Below are 20057 nucleotides of genomic sequence, written 5' to 3' on the forward strand. Positions count from 1 at the left end.
TACTTTTCCACAATTCCAAGGTCATGAAAGTCAAGGAAAGAGTAAGGAAACGTCACAGACTGGAGGAGACCAAGGAGATATGCTGACTAAGCGCACAGTGTGATCCCGGACCAAGAAAAGGACACGAGCCGGGAAACGGGAAGTTCAAATACATTCTCCAGATTAGTTCCTAATGTCCGATCGATATGAATGTGCTGGATTTGACCACTGGACTGTGGTTATGTAAGAGAGTGTCCTTATTCATGGGAGACCCATGCCTACGTATTCATGGAGACACAAGCATCCGGTCTCCAACTCACTCTCAAGTGGGTCAGCCTGAGCTTAAAAAAAAAAAAAAATCTGTTCTCTCTCTCATCTCTCAACTATCTAGAAACCACAAATTGGGAAAATCATTCAATTTAGCTGAAGGTGAGGTGGGTCTTTGTTTTATTACCCCTATAACTTGTGAGTCTGAAATATTTAAAATAAACCATTGAAAATTAACATAATAAAACTAAGAAATGAAAAAAAGAGGGGGGAACCACAAATGGGGCAGAGAATAGAGAAGGACAGCCCCAATTTTGACAGAGGTCTGCACATACACCTGCTGCCAGTGATGGTGCCTCAGTCTCCCCACTGTGACTTAGATTGTGGAGTTCCCGTATCTGTGCAGACACACCGCATATTTGCACCAGGCTCTGGATGCTTTCAGGGGTAGAGGGCTAGGGGGCAGGGTGGAAGAGCTAGAGAGAGCCAGAGGCACCCGAGGAGCTCCCAGTGACAGAGGTTTCTCGAGGGCCTGCCCTGTGCTCCAGGTTGGTAGTGAATATTCCGCCTCCAACAGTGTCTAGACCATCTATGGTGTGTCTAGGGCACTGGTCCGGGTGCTATGCATACAGCAGCAAACACAACCAACTCCCAGTCTTCCTTCTAGTGTGACAAGGTTGACACCAAACAAATGAAAATAAAATACAGTGTCAGGTTGGGAGAAGGGGTATGGGTAAAGCAGGGTGAAGGGGATGGGGCCCGATGGGGGTATGATATTAGAAGTGAGGACTCTCTGAAGAGATGACATTTGAACTGAGACCTCACAGTGAGAAAGAGCCAGGCAGGTATCTAAAGAAGAGAGCATCAGGCAGAAGGGACTGCAAGTGCAAAGGCCCTGGGGCAGGAATGACCTTGATCTCTAGGAAGCACAGCAAGAAGGCCAATGCCAGTGGAACTGTAGTAGAGACTGAGCCAGGAGAGGTGAGCCAGGGCTAGATCTTACAGGAATGATTTTGGAGTTTATTCTGAGTGGGAAGGGATGTGCCTGGACGGTTGTAAGCAGGGGAGTGATGGGACACATGGTGTTTCACATGTGCAGCTCAGAGAGATGAAGCCCCTCACACAAGCAGACTCATTGTAAGGGCAGACTCATTGTCGGTGTGACTTCACCCCACCTGCCTCCTCTCTGGGGGTCTCCTGTGGCAGGTTGGGATGACCAGCTGGGTGGCTGTGGGGAGGAGCTTGGGCTGCTCAGTCGCTTAGCCTTTCCCAGGTGACCTGCTCCAGGAGAGAAGGACGTTGCCATGGCAATTATCTTATCAGACACGTCCACCTTGTGCAGCTCACACAGGAGATATCAAGAACTCAAGAACCTGCCGTTCCAGCGGTCCAGCTCCTCACTGTTACCCACAGAGGTCCTGCCTGGGGGACCTCTAACCTGGCACCAATATCAAGATTGAGCCAGGAGCCTTGGACACATCTTTCCCGTACTTTGCACCTTCGTTTCCCCATCCGGGCAGGTTGGGGTGGAGACAAGAAAGACAGAGCTGAGATGGCTACAGCTGGAAGTTTGGGGGCACCTCTGGGACCCTCCCTGAACCTCTCCAGGCCTTGGTTTCTCCCTGTGCACAACAGGAACGATAGTGCCGCCCACACAGGGGTTTGTTGCAGGGACCCCAGAGGTCACGTGTGCAGCGCCTGGCACCTACTCGCCACGGCTGCTGTGAGGTCTGAGTTCTTTTGTCAGGGTCCCCATGGGAGAGCCAGGCTCTGGGGTCAGACCTGGGCTGGAATCCTGTCCCCAACACTTAGTCATGCAACTTTATTTATTTTTTATAAAGATCTTATTCATTTGAGAGAGAATGATTGAGAGAGAATGAGAGAGAGCGAGCATGGGGGGGTGATGAGGGGCAGAGTAAGAGGCAGAGAAGCAGGCTCTCCACTGAGCAGGGAGCCCAACGCGGTGCTCGATCCCAGGACCCTGAGATCATGACCCCAGCCAAAGGCAGATGCTTAACCCACTGGGCCACCCATGAGTCCTAGTCATAACAATTTTAGACCAAGGCCTTGATCTCTCTGTGCCTTGGTTTCCTCATCTGTACAACGGGGGCCAATAAGAGAACAGAACTTTCTAAAGGACTGTGGTGAGGAGCTAAGGAAACATTCACACAAAGCTCCCTGGGCAGACCTGGGACATAGGAGGTCCTCCCTAAACAACAGCCGTTAGAGCCACCATTGTGAGCACCCTCCCCCTCCAGGAGTCAGATATGGGCAACGTGTCCTGGAAGAGGACACGGCAGCCCAGCTACCTGGTTCTGAGTCCTGACTCTTTCCATCCTAGCTTGGGGACAACAGGTGAGTGACTTAACCTCCCTGTGCCTCAGTTTCCCCATCAGTATGATAAGGGGAGGTAAGAATGATACTCGCCTCAGAGGGTTGTTGGGAGGTTCCATTATTTAATACAGGAAAGCCCCCAGCCCAGTGCGTGGCACATAATGAGCACCATATGTTTGCTATTATTCTTGTTGTTACTGCGGACCTACTCAGTGGTCCCCTGATCTCAGTGGTGGATGGAAATGGGTCTGGTCAGGTTGGGGCAGCCCAGTAAGTAAGCCCTGAGCTGCTTTGACCTGGAGGTCACCCCAAGGAGCCCCACAATCAGCTCTAATCGGGCCAGTCTTGCTCCACCTCCTCCCTCCCTGGGTATATCAGGGCTGGTCCAGACCCTAGGCTCTGTCTTGGCAAAGGAGGGTGGCTGCACCGGGCACCATGGGGAAGGCAGTGAGTGGGGCCTGGAGTCAGGAGTCGGGGGGATGGAGGCTGGAGGCAGGAGTTCCAGTGGGATCTGATGCCTCCCCCTCCTCCCATCCCCAGGAGAATTACGAGATGTACTCGGTAGAGCTGGGTCCTGGCCCTGGTGGGGACATGGCTGCCAAGATGAGCAAGAAGAAGGCGGGCAAGGGAGGAGGCAAGAAGAAGGAGAAGCTGGAGAACATGAAGAAGGAGATGGAGATTGTGAGCATGGGGCTGGAGGGCTGGGTGGGGGGCAGAAGCGTGGCCGGTGAGAGCTGGACAGTGAGTGTCCTGCCCCCACCACACAGAATGACCACCAGCTGTCAGTGGAGGAGCTGGAACAGAAATACCAGACCAGTGCGACCAAGGTGAGCTGGGCACGGAGGGAGGGGTCCGTGCAGAGAAGGGGAGGGGTAGGGGAAGGGAGAAATGTATTAGAGAGAAAGGGCCAAACAGAGAGAGAGAGATGGAGTAGACGCAGATAGAAAGAGGCAGAGAGACAGAGACAGGTAAGAGAGAGAAACAGAGCAGAGACAACAGGCAGAGAGAGTAGGCAGAAAGATGAGAGAGACACAGTGGAGGGCAGGGGGAAGGCGCAGGACAGAGGCGAGGACGGACCCAGAAATGAAGAAGAAGGCAGATAGAGGGGGAGAAGAGGGGAAGGAGACAGAAGAGTTACCCCTACGGGGGAGCATGTGTTGCGGCCACCGCGACCACCCGCCCCGTCCCCAGGGCCTGTCTGCCAGCCTGGCCGCCGACCTGCTGCTGCGGGATGGGCCCAACGCTCTGAAGCCGCCACGTGGCACCCCTGAGTACGTCAAGTTCGCCCGGCAGCTGGCAGGTGGCCTGCAGTGCCTCATGTGGGTGGCTGCTGCCATCTGCCTCATTGCCTTTGGCATCCAGGCCAGTGAGGGTGACCTCACCACTGATGACAATGTGAGTGGCGGATGCTGTGGGGACACAGGGATCTGGAGGATAGAGGACATTGAGCATGGACTCAGGACGCAAGGGACATAGGATGGGGATATGGAGACATGGAAATGCAGTCAAGACATAGGTCATGGGGGATGAAGGCCACTGGCATGTGAGGCAGCCCCAATGACACAGGTCACAGGGGACCCGGAGAATGTGTCTCAGATATGGAGGACAAAGGTGGAGATACAAAGACATGGAAATGGGATCCTTAAGATAGGACAATGGGAAACAGAGGACACAGGACAGACTAAGGGCACAGGGGACATGGGACTCAGATATGGGACGCAAAGGCAGAAGGACGTAGGGGACACAAGACTCAGGACACGGTACCTGGAGAGACAGAAAACAAGGGAGCACAGAGACAGAGACAGAGAACACTGATATGCAGGACAAGAGGTCAGAACAAGGGACATGGGGACTTAGGAACATGTGGCACTGAACGGGGGTTTGAAAGTCCCAGGACATGTGACACAGGATGGGGACTTAGGGATACACAGACATGGGGAGACACTGGACATAGGCACCTGGAATCTGGAACATGACCGTGGAGCCCACAGAGTATGAAGCATAAGATGGATCGCACACGAACATGGAGATGGGGACACGGCCTAGGGCACCCAGAGGACGGCAAACAGACAATGACCGCACGGAATATGAAAACTGGAGCACAGGGGATCCAGGGCGTGAGAACATGAGCCAAAGGACAGTGACATGCGGAGTGCAAGACTTGGAGGACACAGGAAAACATGCGTCGTGCCATGGGGCATAAGCCACAAGATATGGGGACATGGGGGAGGTAGGGTCTGGGACCCAGAGACTATGGGACACAGGGGACAGGGACTCAGGACACGGAAAACACAGGAAAGCTGAGGATGGGACATGAACATAGGAACGGGGGCCACGGGCCACAGGGACAGCGCGTGTGGCTTTCTAGCAGAGCAGGGAAAACCCCAGGGGCGAGCCCAAGAACACTGGGGACAGGGAGCAGGCGGGGGACCTTGTACAGGGAGCTTCCGGCCCCTTCTCATCCACCTGGCCCGCTTCCCGCCTCCACGTAGCTGTACCTGGCCCTGGCCCTCATCGCCGTGGTTGTGGTCACCGGCTGCTTTGGCTACTACCAGGAGTTTAAGAGCACCAACATCATCGCCAGCTTCAAGAACCTGGTGCCCCAGGTGGGTCCTGCAGCCTGGCACTTCAGTTCCGGGACTGAACTTGGTGTGGGGGGGTGCACGGAGAGGCTTCTGGCGTCTCCCACCAGGCCCAAGCTGCTCTGCACCCGTGGCCTCCGGCTTCCCCTGTGCCCCTCCCCACCTCCCCCTGCACTCCGTGACCTCCACCCGCACCCTGCCCACCTCAACCCCGTGCCCCTGCCCCACAGCAAGCAACTGTGATCCGAGATGGGGACAAGTTCCAGATCAACGCGGACCAGCTTGTGGTGGGCGACCTGGTGGAGATGAAAGGTGGTGACCGAGTGCCGGCCGACATCAGGATCCTCCAGGCCCAGGGCTGCAAGGTGGACAACTCCTCGCTGACTGGAGAGTCTGAGCCACAGACCCGCTCGCCTGAGTGTACACATGAGAGCCCCCTGGAGACCCGCAACATCGCCTTTTTCTCCACCATGTGCCTTGAGGGTCTGTGAGGCCCCTGCCCACCCCCCAGCCGACAACGCTGCCTCCCCTGTCCCTCTTCTGCCCCATACTGAGCCACACCGCCTCCCTGCCTCCCACGACGCCCCCTCTTCAGGGCATGCTGCCCCCCATCTGCCTTCAAGACTTCTCCCATCACTGCCCCCCCTTCAGTTCCCATGGCGTGCACACCCCCGTTGCCGCCCGCCCGGCCCTGAGGCGCCCTCTTGGCCCCGCTGCAGGCACAGCACAAGGCCTGGTGGTGAACACGGGTGACCGCACCATCATCGGGCGCATTGCATCCCTGGCATCGGGAGTAGAAAATGAGAAGACGCCCATCGCTATTGAAATCGAACACTTTGTGGACATCATCGCAGGCCTGGCCATCCTCTTCGGTGCCACGTTTTTCGTGGTGGCCATGTGCATTGGCTACACATTCCTGCGGGCCATGGTCTTCTTCATGGCCATTGTGGTAGCCTATGTGCCCGAGGGGCTGCTGGCCACTGTCACGGTGAGTGGGGGAGACGGAAGAGAGGTGCAGAGAGCTGAGACGCTCGTCCATCTGTCTGTTCGTTCATCCAGGATTGCCTCCATCATCTCCGGCTGTCTCCGCCCACTCACCTCCCTCCCATGCACCTTCCCTCAGCTGTTGTCCCAACCCCCCATCTCTCCACCTATCCATCCATTCAGCAACCACTCACCGAGGCCACTCTGGGCCACACCCTATACCGAAAGCTGAGGCCTCACAGGTGAACAGGCCTCGTCCTTGACCGAAGGAGGCTGAGGTCCAGTGCGGGCCACCCTCGGCAGTCAGCCCCCAGGGCAAGACCAGCCCCAGAGACGGCTCAGATGATGTTTGTTTTCCCAGTGTGGTTGTGTTGATAAGAGGACTTACAGAACCTCAGCTCGGGCAGCTTAGTGAGGGGCCTAGCTACGTTCATCTGGGGCGATGGGGGAGGCATCCCAGGTGGCAAGCACGGGCTGGAAAAAACATTGAGGCAAGAAAAGCATGGGTTTTGCGGCGGGATGCTGTGTACGTACACAGTGGCTGGAGTCACGGCTCCCTGCGCTGTGAGAGAAGGGAAGGAGGACTAGAAGCAAGGATTGGGCGCCTAACTGTGCTTCTCGCCCCTTCTGGCAGGTCTGCTTGTCCCTGACAGCCAAGCGGCTGGCCAGCAAGAACTGCGTTGTCAAAAACCTGGAAGCCGTGGAGACACTGGGCTCCACGTCAGTGATCTGCTCTGACAAGACAGGGACCCTCACTCAGAACCGCATGACTGTGTCCCATCTCTGGTTCGACAACCACATCCACACGGCGGACACAACGGAAGACCAGTCAGGTGTGGGGGTGGGGAGACGGGCTGGGGCAGGATCCGGTAGACGGTAGATTTGGAAGGGAGCTCTGAGGTTACTGAAGGCAGCCTGGGGAGGGCTCTGCCTGAATGGAGAGGGTCTCCTTCCCGATGGGGAGAGGGCCTTGTGAAGCTGCAGGTCTGTGAAGCGTCTTGTTATCCAGGGGTCCTAGGAAACTTAATCCTGGGTCTGGAGAGAAGGCTCCGTCCTGTCCCGGGGTATGATGAGAGGTTTGGGTCCCACCCAGGTCCTCTGGGAGAGGACCCTGTCCTGAATCTAGAGCGAGGGGCTAGGTTCTGGTATGGGAGAGAGCTGCTCCCAGGCCTGGAGCCCGCGCGGAGCCCCCGCGCGGCCCCAGCCTGCATGCCTGGCCTCCAGGGCAGACATTTGACCAGTCTTCGGAGACTTGGCGGGCGCTATGCCGCGTGCTCACCCTGTGCAACCGCGCTGCCTTCAAGTCCGGCCAGGACGCAGTGCCGGTGCCCAAGGTGAGACCCCGGGGGACTCCGGGGAAACCCGGGAGCCTGGTGCACCCAGGGTCGCTCCTGACACTGGCCCTGCTTCCAGCGCATCGTGATCGGGGACGCGTCCGAGACGGCGCTGCTCAAGTTTTCTGAGCTGACGCTGGGCAATGCCATGGGCTACCGCGAGCGCTTCCCCAAAGTCTGCGAGATCCCCTTCAACTCCACCAACAAGTTCCAGGTGCCCGCCCCGCCCACTTCAGGCCCCACCCACACTCAGGGCTGGCCTATCGCGGGGCTTCTCTCTCTGTTTCCTCCCTCTCCGTGGGAGGAAGCCAACCCCCACCCTCGTCTCTCGCCCCGCCCACAGCCGCTGTCCCCGCTATGGTCAGGCCACATCCACAGTTCCTTCGCTGGGGGCTCGCCGCCCGCTCTTAGGCTTTCGGTGGGGTAGCTCGCAATCCAAATCCCGCCCCAGCCCAAATCCGACCCTAATTCTGTCCATTCCCAAAGCCCAGGCTCCTTACTGCGCCCCCACCAAGGACTTGCTCAGCACGCCAGCCCCTCAACCCCAGCCACACAATACCTTCCCAAGGCTCTACCAGGGGCGCTTTCGAGCCGTCAGCCCCGCCCTTCTCCCAAGCCCCGCCCCCTCAACGCAGGGGCTTCCTCGCCCGCAGCTGTCCATCCACACCCTGGAGGACCCGCGGGACCCCCGGCACGTGCTGGTGATGAAGGGCGCCCCCGAGCGCGTGCTGGAACGCTGCAGCTCCATCCTCATCAAGGGCCAGGAGCTGCCGCTAGACGAGCAATGGCGTGAGGCCTTCCAGACTGCTTACCTGAGCCTGGGAGGCCTGGGTGAACGCGTGCTTGGTGAGACCTCCTGGGCTCGGTGAACTCCCACAGTCGATGGTAAACCTGTGGGCGAGGAGGGGCTAGCACAGACCCTGCCTGTCCTTCCCGGCCGAGCCCTGACCATGACCTTTCCCGTCCCTGGCTGACAGCTAACCTGCCCAACTGCACACAGTCACCTTTGACTTTCCCTGTCTCAGTCCTGACCCCTGTCCATCCTCAGTTATACCTTGACGCAGCCCCTCCCCACCTGTCCTCCCTGAGACCTTCCCTGTCCTGACATCCCTTGATTTTTCCCGGCTCTTGCCCCAGCCTTGACCTGCCATTGCTTTACTTCCACCTTTCAATGCCCTCCTCTTGACCCTTTGACCTTCCCCAGCCCCTGCCTCAACTCGAGACTCCCCAGTCCTTGTCCTGACCTCTGACCTCCCTGAACGTTTTGTCCTGACTGCTAACTTCTCTAACCCCTGCCTCAACTCTGGAAGGCACAAACCTGTGGTTCAATTCTGAATCTTTCATCTTACTTGCTGTGGGGCTGCTGGCAAGACATGTCCCTTCTCTAGACCTTAGTTTCCCCGTCTGCAACATGAGCAGGCTGATAGCCTCACAGGTTGGTTGTGAGGACAGCCTCACATCATGTGAAGGATTCAGCACAGGGTCAGGCATCTATAGGGGTTTGGTGTGAGGGGCCTGGTTATTTTACTTGTCACCTGGCCTTGCTGGGCAAGGGTCCGCCCAGGACTCCTCACTGACTTCCCTGTTTTCTGGTCAGGCTTCTGCCAGCTCTACCTGAGTGAGAAGGACTACCCTCCTGGCTATGCCTTCGACGTGGAGGCCATGAACTTTCCAAGTAGTGGCCTGTGCTTTGCAGGACTTGTATCCATGATAGACCCGCCCCGGGCCACTGTCCCTGACGCTGTGCTCAAGTGCCGCACAGCAGGCATCCGGGTATGCAGCCAGGGAGAGCAGCGGGCAGGGGTGAGGACAGAGGGTAGCAGTATTTGGGGGTGAGGAACCCTGGGACAGAGAACTCCGTGAAAGTGGTTTGGAACAAAAAAGGAGAGTATCGATTCATGAAACTGAAAAGTTCTGGGGACTGAAGTTTCAGGTATAGCTGGATCTAGGAGTTGAGTGTCATTAGGAATTTGCCTTTCTCCATGTCTCGGTTCTACTTTTCTCTCTGATGACTTTATTCTCAAGTAGTCCCTCCATTTTGGTGGAGAAAGATGACCACCCCCAGAAGCTCCAACCTACATCCCACCTGTTTAGCCACCCCACAGAAAAACGAGTGCCTCTTCTACTGTTGTCCCAGATTGGGTCGCCTGTTCCTCTCTGAACCAGTCACTGTGGCAGGGGGTGGGATGCCATGGTTGACCAGGTCTGGGCCTACTTGCCCATTCTTGGCCAGAGACCTCACTTCAACCCTGGTTCTTGAAAGACGAATCAAGAGTTGGGGAGCCAAGGCTGGGCAAAGAATACCTTGTCCTCCCCATGGTCTCTAAGGCCTATAAGAGTTGGGCTCTAAGCTTATTCCTTAGCTCCCCACCTCTCGTTTACTGCTCTCCATGCATGCTGGCCTCCCCACTGCTCCGCCAACAGTTCAAGCACATTTGCACCTCAGGGTCTTCACATTGGCTGTTCCCGCTGCCAGGAACACTCTTCCCTCCGTTTTTCATGTGGCCAACTCTCTCACCTCTTACAGACCTCCGCTCAGGTGTCACCTTCTCAATGAGGCTTTCCCCAGACACACTTAAAATCGACACCATTTTTTACACCCAACATTTGCCATCCCCTTTACTCAGCTTGAGTAAACTCTCCTAACGTGCTGTATCATTCGTCCCCTTAGTTTGTGTCTCTTTTGTCTCCCGTGCAAGAGGGTCGGTTCCACGAGAACAGAGATTTTTGGCTGTTTTGTCCCTGACATTCAGTGGTTGAATAAGTGAGTGGGTTTCAGTAGGTGTCCAGCAGGGACGACGGGGAGAGTGAGCGGCACTGAAGGCATCAAGGGTCTGATGGTCCATCCCCTCCCCGACAGGTGATCATGGTGACGGGTGACCACCCCATCACGGCCAAGGCCATTGCGGCCAGTGTGGGTATCATTTCGGAAGGCAGCGAGACCGTGGAGGATATCGCCGCCCGCCTCCGTGTGCCTGTGGACCAAGTTAATAGGAAGTAAGCCCCTGCCGCCCTCCCCGTGGTTCTTCCCACACCCTGTGCAGCCTGATGCCCTGGTGATAACCTCCCCCCGCCTCCCTTCCCAGGGATGCCCGTGCCTGCGTCATCAATGGCATGCAGCTGAAGGACATGGACCCATCAGAGCTGGTCGAGGCACTGCGTACTCACCCGGAGATGGTGTTTGCTCGAACCAGTCCCCAGCAGAAGCTGGTGATCGTGGAGAGCTGCCAGCGACTGGTACGATCTGCTGGGGGAGGTGGGCCAGTGGGCTGGGCGGCCTGAGGTAGGCCCCTCCCTGACCACCCCTGTTCCCCGCCCTGCAGGGCGCCATAGTGGCTGTGACGGGGGATGGCGTGAACGACTCCCCAGCCCTGAAGAAGGCTGACATCGGCGTGGCCATGGGCATTGCCGGCTCAGACGCTGCCAAAAATGCAGCGGACATGATCCTGCTGGATGACAACTTTGCCTCCATCGTGACTGGCGTGGAGCAGGGTCCGGGCTGGGTCGGAGAGGGGGTAGGGGGTGGGGGGCGGGGGGAGGCGGCATGGGCCCAGGAGGACGCAGGCAGAGAGGAGGCTGAGGCGCCCACTGTCCCCCAGGCCGGCTGATCTTTGATAACTTGAAGAAGTCCATCGCCTACACGCTGACCAAGAACATCCCCGAGCTGACGCCCTACCTCATCTACATCACCGTGAGCGTGCCACTGCCCCTCGGGTGTATCACCATCCTCTTCATAGAGCTCTGCACCGACATCGTGAGTGCCCAGCCCTGCGCCCCGCCCACCCATAGGCGCCATGCGCACAGTGCGCAAAGGCCCATCGGTGGGGACAGGCAGGCAGGTCCCAGACAGAACTACAGACATGGACACACAGATGGACACTCAGGTTGGCAGAGACCTGCAGACTCAGATGAGGACCCCCAGACACATACACACACACACACACACACACATCTGGCGAAACTTGGATCACAGACAGACATCCCTCAACAGACTTGGACAGATGCTGTCAGGCCCCAAGGCAGACAGACAGACAAAGAACCACAGATACAGGCATGAATGTCGCCAGGTGTGTGGCCATGTCGACTTTCTTATTCAACGGCACTTACATAGTGTCTTTTCTGGGCCAGACAGGCATTAACTTATTTACTTTTGTCCTCATAAGCACTCTATGGGATGGGCTTTATTTATTTATCACCCCTGTTTTACTGATGAGCGAACTGAGGCACAGACAGGTTGAGCGGCTTGTCCCAGGTCACACAGCCAGTAAGTGGCACAGTGGGATTGGAGCCCAGGCAGTCCAGGGCCCCAGGGCCTCTGCTCTTGACCGGTCCACTCTGCGGCTGCTCTGCAGTGATGGACAGATGGGGTGGGGGAAGGAAGGACATGGGGGCAAGAGACTGAAGAGATGCAGAAAGAGTGACAGGGAGAGACAGGACACAGGGACACAAAAGCAGAAACAGCCACAGAGAAAGAGACCAGAGACAGGGACAGTAAAAACACAATAAGAGGGAGAGGAGGGGTGGGTAGTGGAGGTAAATGCAGATGTTCCAGTGGAGATGGACGGCCGGTCAGATGTGGACACAGCTGTGGATGGGCGTGGTAACACGGCCTCATTGGAGGGCCAGCTGGGCTGTGCTGTCCGGGTCAGTGTGCCCGCATGGTCACCTGCCCCCCAACCGCAGTCCTGTTCTGTCCACCTGGTGAGGGGGGGTTGCCAGGGGGAGGAGGACCCGGCACATAGGGGACAGGCCAACCCTTAACCCTAGCTCCTTCCGCTTGCGGCCAGTTCCCATCCGTGTCCCTGGCATACGAGAAGGCAGAGAGTGACATCATGCATCTCCGTCCACGCAACCCGAAGCGCGACCGCTTGGTCAACGAGCCCCTGGCTGCCTACTCCTACTTCCAGATCGGTGAGGGCCCTTGCAGCTGGGGAGCCCCAGGTTCCCTGCAGGGCTGCTCGTCTGCCTTGGCATCTCTAACTGGGGCTCTGGCTGGTTCTGGATCCCGGGGTCGGCATTGATCCTGGGTCTCTGTTGTTCTCTGCGTCTGTGTCTGCTGTGATCCCCGTGTCCCTTCTCTGTCTCTCAGTGTGTCTCTGTCTCTCTCTGTCTGCCTTGTCTCTTGCGTCCCAATTGATCTCTCTTGGGATCCTTGTCTCTGTGTCTCTCCGTGTCCGTCACTCACTGTCTGTGTGCCTGTCTGTGTCCTTGACCCTCTGTCTCTGTGTCCCTATCTTTCCATGTCCTTGTCTCTCTCCATGTCCCTGTCTAGGTCTCCATCTCTGTCTCCCCGTGTCACCTTGCCTGTCCCCCAGGTGCCATCCAGTCATTTGCTGGCTTCACTGACTACTTTACGGCCATGGCCCAGGAGGGCTGGTTCCCACTGCTGTGTGTGGGGCTGCGACCATATTGGGAGAACCACCACCTCCAAGATCTGCAGGACAGCTATGGCCAGGAGTGGGTGAGCCCCTGCCCCCCCCCTTCCTGTGGCTCCCTCATTTCCAGTCGTCCACATGCGACGGAGCTCAACCGGAGCACCCCTGGTACCCGGACTCTCTGCTGGTTCTGGGGCCTCTCCCACCACCATCTTGAGCTCCACGCTGCGGGTGCTGACGGTCACGGCTGCAGAAGGTCCCCCTGCCCACAGTAGCGCGCCATGTTCTGTGCAGAGCCACGCCCCAATGCCATCACTGGGCCACAGCATCACTCACACAGAGTGTCTGCCCGTGTGGCCGGCTGTCATGAGGGTCTGGGGCCTGGAGAGGCTCGATCTGGCTAGCAGGTGTCTTTAGTTTGCCCTGCAGTGAGACAGGCCGGGACGTTCCCCTTAAACAGTCACTGTCACGGTTGAGAATGCAGACCGTGGAGCCAGGCTGCCTGGACTCGTGGTCCGCCGGCATTCCTCAGCAGCTGGGTGACCCTGGGCAAGTTGCTTTGCCTCTCTGTGCCTCGGTTTTCCTATCTGTAGTGGAGATGCTGTCTCCTCAGTGACCTCACCATGCGGTCCTCAGACCTGCAGCAGCAGCGTCACTGGGAACTTGTTTGAAATGCAAATCCTCAGTCCCCACCAGAGACCCCTGGGGCTGAGGCCTGGGCGTCTGTTTTAACCAGCCCGGCTGAGGGTGCTGAGGATACTGAAGTCTGGGCACCCCCGTCTTCCTCAGAGGGTCACTGGGGGGATTCGGTGGGATAATACGTGTGCAACACTCGGGCCTGAAGCCAAGTGCGTGTTCCTCACAATGAGCTGGTATTATAAACAGTTACATTGAAGAAATGGTCTGAGTAGTGGTTGCCCCTTTGAAATGGGGGCGTGCGCCTTGTTCCCCAAAGGCCCTTCTGGGCCACGTCACTCATTTTTGTCATCTGCCCGGGCACTGGAGTCACTGGACTTTGCAAATTCTGCCCTAGGAGTCCGACTCCCTTTTCCCAGATGACTTCCTGTGGGTGCGCGGGAAAGTCTGCATCCCTCCTTCCTCGAGAAGGCCACTGGCCCGACCCGCCATTTGCCCAGGCGCTGACACCTAATCTCTGCAAGGCCAAGATCTCCAGCCCCCCCCACCCCCCAGGGTCCTGCAAACCTGGCAGAGGGTGTCTCTCTCCTCTTCCCTGCTCCAGCCTCTGATGGGAGGGCTTTACGGCCCCAGGCCCTCTCCCCCCGGGCTCAGGCTGCTTCCGCTCCCCTCTGGCCCGCAGACGTTCGGGCAGCGCCTGTACCAGCAGTACACCTGCTACACCGTGTTCTTCATCAGCATCGAGATGTGCCAGATCGCGGACGTCCTCATCCGCAAGACGCGCCGCCTCTCCGCCTTCCAGCAGGGCTTCTTCAGGTGTCCACAGCCGGCCCCGCTCCCCCACCCCCGTCCCTCTGTCCTCCAGCCCCCAAGCCCTGCTCCAGCTCCCACCACCTGCCTCCCCCCGCCCCGGCCCCTCTGTTTTCTTCCACCAAAGGGGAGATGTGACAGGACCCGCATCCACTGTTGACGTGTCTCCCTGCTGCTGATGCCATCTGGCCTCCTTTGGCCCAGCACCCTGATTTCCACCTGGTCCCAGGCTCCTCACACCTGTCCTTGTCCCACCCTGCCCACCCGCAGGAACAGGATCCTGGTGATCGCCATCGTGTTCCAGGTCTGCATCGGCTGCTTCCTGTGCTACTGCCCCGGAATGCCCAACATCTTCAACTTCATGCCCATCCGGTGAGGGCCCGGGAGCTGTGAGTGCAGGGATGGGCACGGGGACACAGACTTGAGGGTAGCCTTCACCTTGTCATCTCGCCTGGGTCTTCAGGTACCAGTGGTGGCTGGTCCCCATGCCCTTTGGGCTCCTCATCTTCGTCTATGATGAGCTTCGGAAACTTGGAGTTCGCTGTTGCCCAGGGAGTGAGTGTAGAGACCGAGGGCTTGGGCGGGGGGCGGGGGGGAAGCTGGAACATCCTCAGAACAGCTGCCCTGACTTTTGAGCTCTTGACTCCCCACATTGATCCCTGCGTCTGAGCCCCTGGTGCCCATGATCCACATCCTGCAGCCCTGAGGCTCCATTCTCTCTCTCCCAGGCTGGTGGGATCAGGAGCTCTACTATTAGAGGGACTGCCACCTTCAAGCCATCCCTGCGCCCCCCACAGCAGAGGTGGGGGGCATGGGACCCTCTCGGAGGCCACCTCAACATCTAAGCAATCAAGCCCCAGCACCACCTGTGTCTGCTCCTGCAGCCCACGGCACCCAACCTTGGAGGGACCTCCCCCCGCCCCACAGAGCCGTGCCTGGGCCCGGTGCTCTGAGGGCGGGCAGGGGGGCTGGGGCAGCGGGTAGGAGCTCTCGGCTCTGCCCTTCGCACTCCAGGCGGGTGGGAGGGCTGCCTGGGGCTCTTCACATACGCACTTGTGCTGCGTGACAGTAATAAACCAGTTCACACTGACGATGCTGTTATTTGGTGCCGGGTCCTGTCCTGAGTGTCCTTCCTGATCCCCTTTGATCTCCGCCCGTCCTACAGCTCAGCAGCTGTTGGTTCAGGGCTGCGTCTCAGTTCCTAGAACACAGCCTCATGCATAGTAGGTATGCACGAAGCCTTCCTGGGGGGACTGAATTCCCGTTCCTTTGCCTGGGGTGACAGCATTCTCGGGCACCCTCAGGTGCCATGCCTTCACCGCTCTACTTGCCTAGACACCACCTGTGGCCTCTCTCCCCGGCGCGTTCTTGTTCTCCCCTCGGCAGGCTCCTTGACACGGGCTGTCAGCTTTCCTGCCTCAAGCAGCCCCCACCCGCCTCCCTTCCCCGGGTGTCTCACTCTGGTTCCACTTACTTGCTCCTCTGCTGCTGCAGTGGGACTGAGTCTGGAGGCTACAGTCCCAGGTCTCCTCCTCACACCCCTCGTCCCTGAAAAGTTAACTCCCTGACTGCTGGAAACTGCCTTGACGCCCCCGATCTCCCCCCACTAGCCCCAGCCCCAGCCCCTTCTTTATCTCTCTTCCTTAGTATGAGCCTCCCTGGTAGGACCCCAGCCTTCTCCCTCCTCCTCACCACAGCCCCCCTCTGCTGCCCCCATGGCCTCAGTTCTGTCTCTGCAGCGGCTCCCCCACCCTGCATATCCCAGGGATCCCCAGTAGCCTCTGCATCATCCTCCAAACCCGCTCCCTTCCACTGTCCCATCAGCGTGCTTCCTTCTCCCTGGGAAACGTGGTGAGCCCTGGACTCCCTGTCCTTCCCTGGCCCAGAATCCTCTGTGGTTCATCCTGCCCCTGCCGACTGCCAATCTCACAAGCCAGATCTTATTCCAGGCAATTCTTGTCACTGGAAAAGCCAGGCCTGCTCTCTGATCTCAAGGCCTTTACACAGGCTTTGCCACCTGCTTTTTCCTTCTGCTCCAATAGCTCATCCTTTAGGTCTCAGCTTACATCTCCTCTCTTGCAGGGAACCCATCCTGTCCCCCAGGTTGGGCCCCCCAGCCCATCCCTGATCTGGCCTGTGCTCCCTCCACGGCAGCCCCAACCACTCTGGTCTCCCTGAGCCCCATATGTGGGATTGTTCCGCACAGTTGGCCACCAGCAGGGGCCCGGATTGGAGTCCCAGCTCAGCAAATAGTTGTTGAAGTCACTTCTGCAAACTTCAGTTGTCCCCATACTGGTCCGAGGCTAGGCGGGCATGGGATGGAGTTGTGGGAGAGCAATCCTATCACAGGCCCACCCCACTGGGCTGGGGGAGTGCCCATATACTCCGTGACCAATCAGTCGTTCGCCCTGCCACCCCTTCCCCAAGACACCTGTGGACCCTGTCTCGATGAGGGACAATGAAAAGGGGGCAGGGCTAGGTGGTGGGCTGCCCTACGTGAGGGTAAACGCTCCCTCTGAACACACCAAGACTCACAGCAGTTGTGCTTCGTGTTTTCTAGCCCAGGGTTAAGCAACAGGATAGGACCTGACAGCATGGAGGGAAGGAGGGAAGGGGCACTTGCCCTATCCCGAGAGCCTTGGGAGGTCCAGCACCGCGGGGGAGCCCCTTCCTGGGTGGGGAGGATTTGCACCGAGGTGGAGCATAAACATGACATTCAAAGCCCTGCTTCTGACACGTGCCCCTCAGGGAGGGGCAGGGAATGGGGCAGGTGGCTGGTTCCACCAGGACAGGGAAGGGCTGGGGTGGTGTTGGGGGGAGATGGAGAGCCCATGAACTTGACAGGTTGACCTGTCAGCTGGGAGGCTCCTCACTTTCCTCAGTCCTTGGAATGTGCATTCTCACTTGCCCCCCCCCGACGCTGGATACAGCCTTGGGACAGTGACGTAGTGTTAGATGGTGTATGTGACTGAACCCAGTTAAGGCTCCAATTCTAAACTTTTAAGATTTGGCAGGTGGATGCAGAGATCTAATTGTCTTGAAACCCAAAGAAAAGTCTTGAAGAGTTCCCTTGCTTCTTAAACCTGCCACCTACCAACCTGGAGTGGCCGCCTTTCTCCTCTCTGCCCTTTGGCTAATGGGTTTCTGATTGCACCTGAGAAGTTCCCAAAAAGTCTGTGGAGCAAGAGGTAGAGGGGGCAGCGTCTAGGACAACATCCAAGTGGGTGGGCACAGCTACTGTGCTAGCCGTGTCTGCACCCCACCCTGAGAACACTCTGGCCAGGACTTGATGTGAGGGCTACAAAACCAAAGCCCGGAGGCGCTCAGAATCCTGCCCTCAAGAGCAAAAGCCAGAGTTCAGGTGGCTGTTCAGGGTGCAATGGGGAGTCTCAGATGGTTGTAGACAAGGGGGCTGCGCTAATAAAACTGGCATTCCAGACAGATGCCCTTGGCCGCCATATGAAGGGTGGATCAGAAGGGAGGTTGGGGCTGAGAGCCTAGGAGGTAAGCAGCCAGGGAAGGGCCATGTCAAAGCTTTGAGGAAAAGCCTCCAAGAACTGTATCCCTGGATTCTAGCTACCTTCTATCACCTGTTCCCTGAGGGCCCTGGTCTCTGCAACTGCTCAAAGATGATCTCCTCCAAGCCCTTCTATCCTGGGAAAATGAGGAGCCGGGGAACTGCTGCAGAACACAGAACAAACCAGTGCCGGCCAGGTTCCCAGCCTATCTACCTGGCTTCAAAGCCAGAACCAGAACCTCTAGAACCCAGTGAGCGTGGTATTGGTGGACAGTTCCAGAGAGAGAGACGGAGGCAGAAACAACGTTCCAAATACTGTTTACTTCACTGAACCTGGAGGCAGGGAACGGGTACGTGAATGTCTGGGGCACCAAGCCTAGGAGTGCACGTTGACAACGGCGACATAGAGGGCCAGGGTGCTGAGGGCCAGCAGCCCTGTCACCACTGCCCGAGCCAGCAGTGCTGTCCAGCTGCCCAGGGAACAGAGGTGGACGAAGGTCCTGTGGGGAAACATCACCATGAGAGAAGGAGAACAGATAATCCACCCCATCTGGACCCAACCTCAAACCCCACCCAGCTCACTCCATGACAAACGCCTTGTAGACGCTAAGGAACATCAGCAGGAGTACGGCTGGCCGAAAAGTATGGTACAGGTCGTAGCGCGTTATCATCCAGACCTGAGCAGATGCGACGATGTAATGGACCTGCAGGGAGGCAGGCGGTCAGGGCCAGGCCTCAGGGGAGAGCACGGGCAAGGGCAAAAGGGTGTGTGGGAGAGCAGGACTGCATACCAGACTGATGTTGGAGTCAATGCTCATCTGGATGTACTTCCAGTCAAACTCAATGCCCCGGGCTCCAACCCAGAGGGGGATGCAGCTGAGGAAGGCAAAGGGAGGGATTCTCCAGCACCCAAACACCCTCAGCACTCAGAATCTGAGACACCCCCCCCCAGCACCTCCCTAGAACCCACGTGTCCTTTCTCAGGATTCTGGGCTCTGGGCTGCTGCACACACCGGGACATAATGAGCTCGGCGGTGGCCCAGCCCAGGGCAGCAACCATGATCTTGTACTCCCCCTTGCCTGCATTCCGGGACATGACAAGGTTTAGGCCTATCAGGTCTGCCACATCCACGCTGGCCTTCATGAACTCCTGTGGGTCAGGTTGAAGCTTCAGTGAGCACAGGTGCCAGGGGGCCCCACTCCTGCACTCCCTCCCCCTCCCTTGCCCCACTCACCCCAATGAAGTCATAGATGCCGCCTTCCCAGGTGGGAAAAAAAGTGGCCAGGAACAGCATCTGAGAACAGAAAACAGATCATTGCAAGGAGAGGGAATAAACCAAGTGGAGTATGTAGGAAGTCAGTGTGGATGTGGAGAATAAGGTTCTGGGGTTCAGGGGACCCTTGGGGAGAAAGACCACCAGAAGGGAGACGAGATTACAGGATCAGGGTAGATAGAGGGTAGGGATCTGAAGTCTGGGTTCTGTGGTGATCCCAGGCGATCGGGTCAGGCATGAGAGCTGGGGCTAGCTACCCCAGCAGTGTTCGCAGCAGAGTGTGGACCCTGGGGTTACTTCGCGCCTCCTAAAAGTACAAAACGCTCCACCACACAACTGAGTTTTCTCAATTTTACTCAAGTGCTATACAAAAGTTGCTTGGAGACCTTTCCCCAGGTTCCACCCCTTCCGGAGCACGTCTTCCAGGGTATTCTCGGGGGTACCCAGGCGCCCTCACCTTGCACAGCTGCACGAAGAGGTAGGTGACCCCGGCCTGCACGCACTTCCAGAAGGCGTTGTACTCCGACCTGCAGGAGCGGGCGGTGAGGCTTAGCCCGGACCCGCGCCCTCCCGCCCGCGGGCGCCCCGCACTCACAGGCCGCTGCACTTGTAGGTGATGAAGTAGGGGAAGTAGGCCAGGGCGAAGCAGTTCCCGAAGTGGAACAGGGTCATGGCGCCGGCCGCCGGGGCCCGCCGGAGCGCGGGTCCCTGCCTCGGCCTGCCTGGCGCCCCAACCCGGGCCTGGCGCCCACCTGCCTCCGCCGCGACCCGCGCGGCCTTCTGGGAGCGGGGGACCCGGCCTGCGGCCGGTCCCCGGAGCCTGCGCGGCCCCAGTGCGCCGGCGCGGAGCCGGGCTCGGAGGCGGGGCGCGGTGGCCCGCGGGCGCTGGTGGAGTGCTTTTCAGTGCGGGGCGCGCCGTGACCCCGTGTGACCGGCGCAGAGACACGGGCGCGGCTGTGAGCACT

General features: G+C 58.2%; 2 protein-coding genes across 4 annotated transcripts in view; one reads left to right on the forward strand and one right to left on the reverse strand.

Moving 5' to 3' along the window:
• ATP4A (ATPase H+/K+ transporting subunit alpha) overlaps window positions 1-15381 on the forward strand; it is an 84891-nt gene extending 69510 nt beyond the window's left edge. For all 3 annotated transcript variants that reach the window (XM_034638257.1, XM_034638259.1, XM_034638258.1), the window contains exons 3-23: window positions 3121-3261; window positions 3348-3407; window positions 3772-3975; window positions 5073-5186; window positions 5393-5645; window positions 5882-6150; window positions 6781-6979; window positions 7371-7480; window positions 7560-7694; window positions 8134-8326; window positions 9078-9253; window positions 10341-10477; window positions 10567-10717; window positions 10804-10972; window positions 11080-11234; window positions 12268-12391; window positions 12796-12941; window positions 14174-14307; window positions 14572-14673; window positions 14765-14856; window positions 15030-15381. In XM_034638257.1, the coding sequence (XP_034494148.1) occupies window positions 3121-3261; window positions 3348-3407; window positions 3772-3975; window positions 5073-5186; window positions 5393-5645; window positions 5882-6150; window positions 6781-6979; window positions 7371-7480; window positions 7560-7694; window positions 8134-8326; window positions 9078-9253; window positions 10341-10477; window positions 10567-10717; window positions 10804-10972; window positions 11080-11234; window positions 12268-12391; window positions 12796-12941; window positions 14174-14307; window positions 14572-14673; window positions 14765-14856; window positions 15030-15058 (3093 nt within the window). In that variant the 3' untranslated portion in view covers window positions 15059-15381. The remainder of the gene's footprint in view (window positions 1-3120; window positions 3262-3347; window positions 3408-3771; window positions 3976-5072; window positions 5187-5392; window positions 5646-5881; window positions 6151-6780; window positions 6980-7370; window positions 7481-7559; window positions 7695-8133; window positions 8327-9077; window positions 9254-10340; window positions 10478-10566; window positions 10718-10803; window positions 10973-11079; window positions 11235-12267; window positions 12392-12795; window positions 12942-14173; window positions 14308-14571; window positions 14674-14764; window positions 14857-15029) is intronic.
• A 2738-nt stretch (window positions 15382-18119) lies between these two features.
• TMEM147 (transmembrane protein 147) lies at window positions 18120-19894 on the reverse strand. The gene is made up of 7 exons (XM_002920917.3): window positions 19688-19894; window positions 19550-19619; window positions 19054-19113; window positions 18832-18968; window positions 18610-18694; window positions 18401-18522; window positions 18120-18318 (listed from the first exon to the last, which is right to left on the reverse strand). Exons 1-7 carry the CDS (start codon window positions 19762-19764, stop codon window positions 18195-18197), a joined length of 675 nt encoding a protein of 224 aa, XP_002920963.1. The 5' UTR covers window positions 19765-19894; the 3' UTR covers window positions 18120-18194.
• Between the last annotated feature and the right edge of the window lie 163 nt (window positions 19895-20057).

The sequence above is a fragment of the Ailuropoda melanoleuca genome, chromosome 12 (assembly GCF_002007445.2).
Source record: "Ailuropoda melanoleuca isolate Jingjing chromosome 12, ASM200744v2, whole genome shotgun sequence".
Classification (NCBI taxonomy): Eukaryota; Metazoa; Chordata; class Mammalia; order Carnivora; family Ursidae; genus Ailuropoda; species Ailuropoda melanoleuca.

Excerpts from the sequence above, each read along its gene's own strand:
- TMEM147 (XM_002920917.3), bottom strand. The coding sequence starts at position 19,764 with ATGACCCTGTTCCACTTCGGGAACTGCTTCGCCCTGGCCTACTTCCCC. Across the intron at positions 18,969-19,053 it reads GCATCTATGACTTCATTGGG|GAGTTCATGAAGGCCAGCGT; the intron begins GTGAGTGGGGCA and ends CCTGACCCACAG. Across the intron at positions 18,319-18,400 it reads TACAAGGCGTTTGTCATGGA|GACCTTCGTCCACCTCTGTT; the intron begins GTGAGCTGGGTG and ends GTTTCCCCACAG.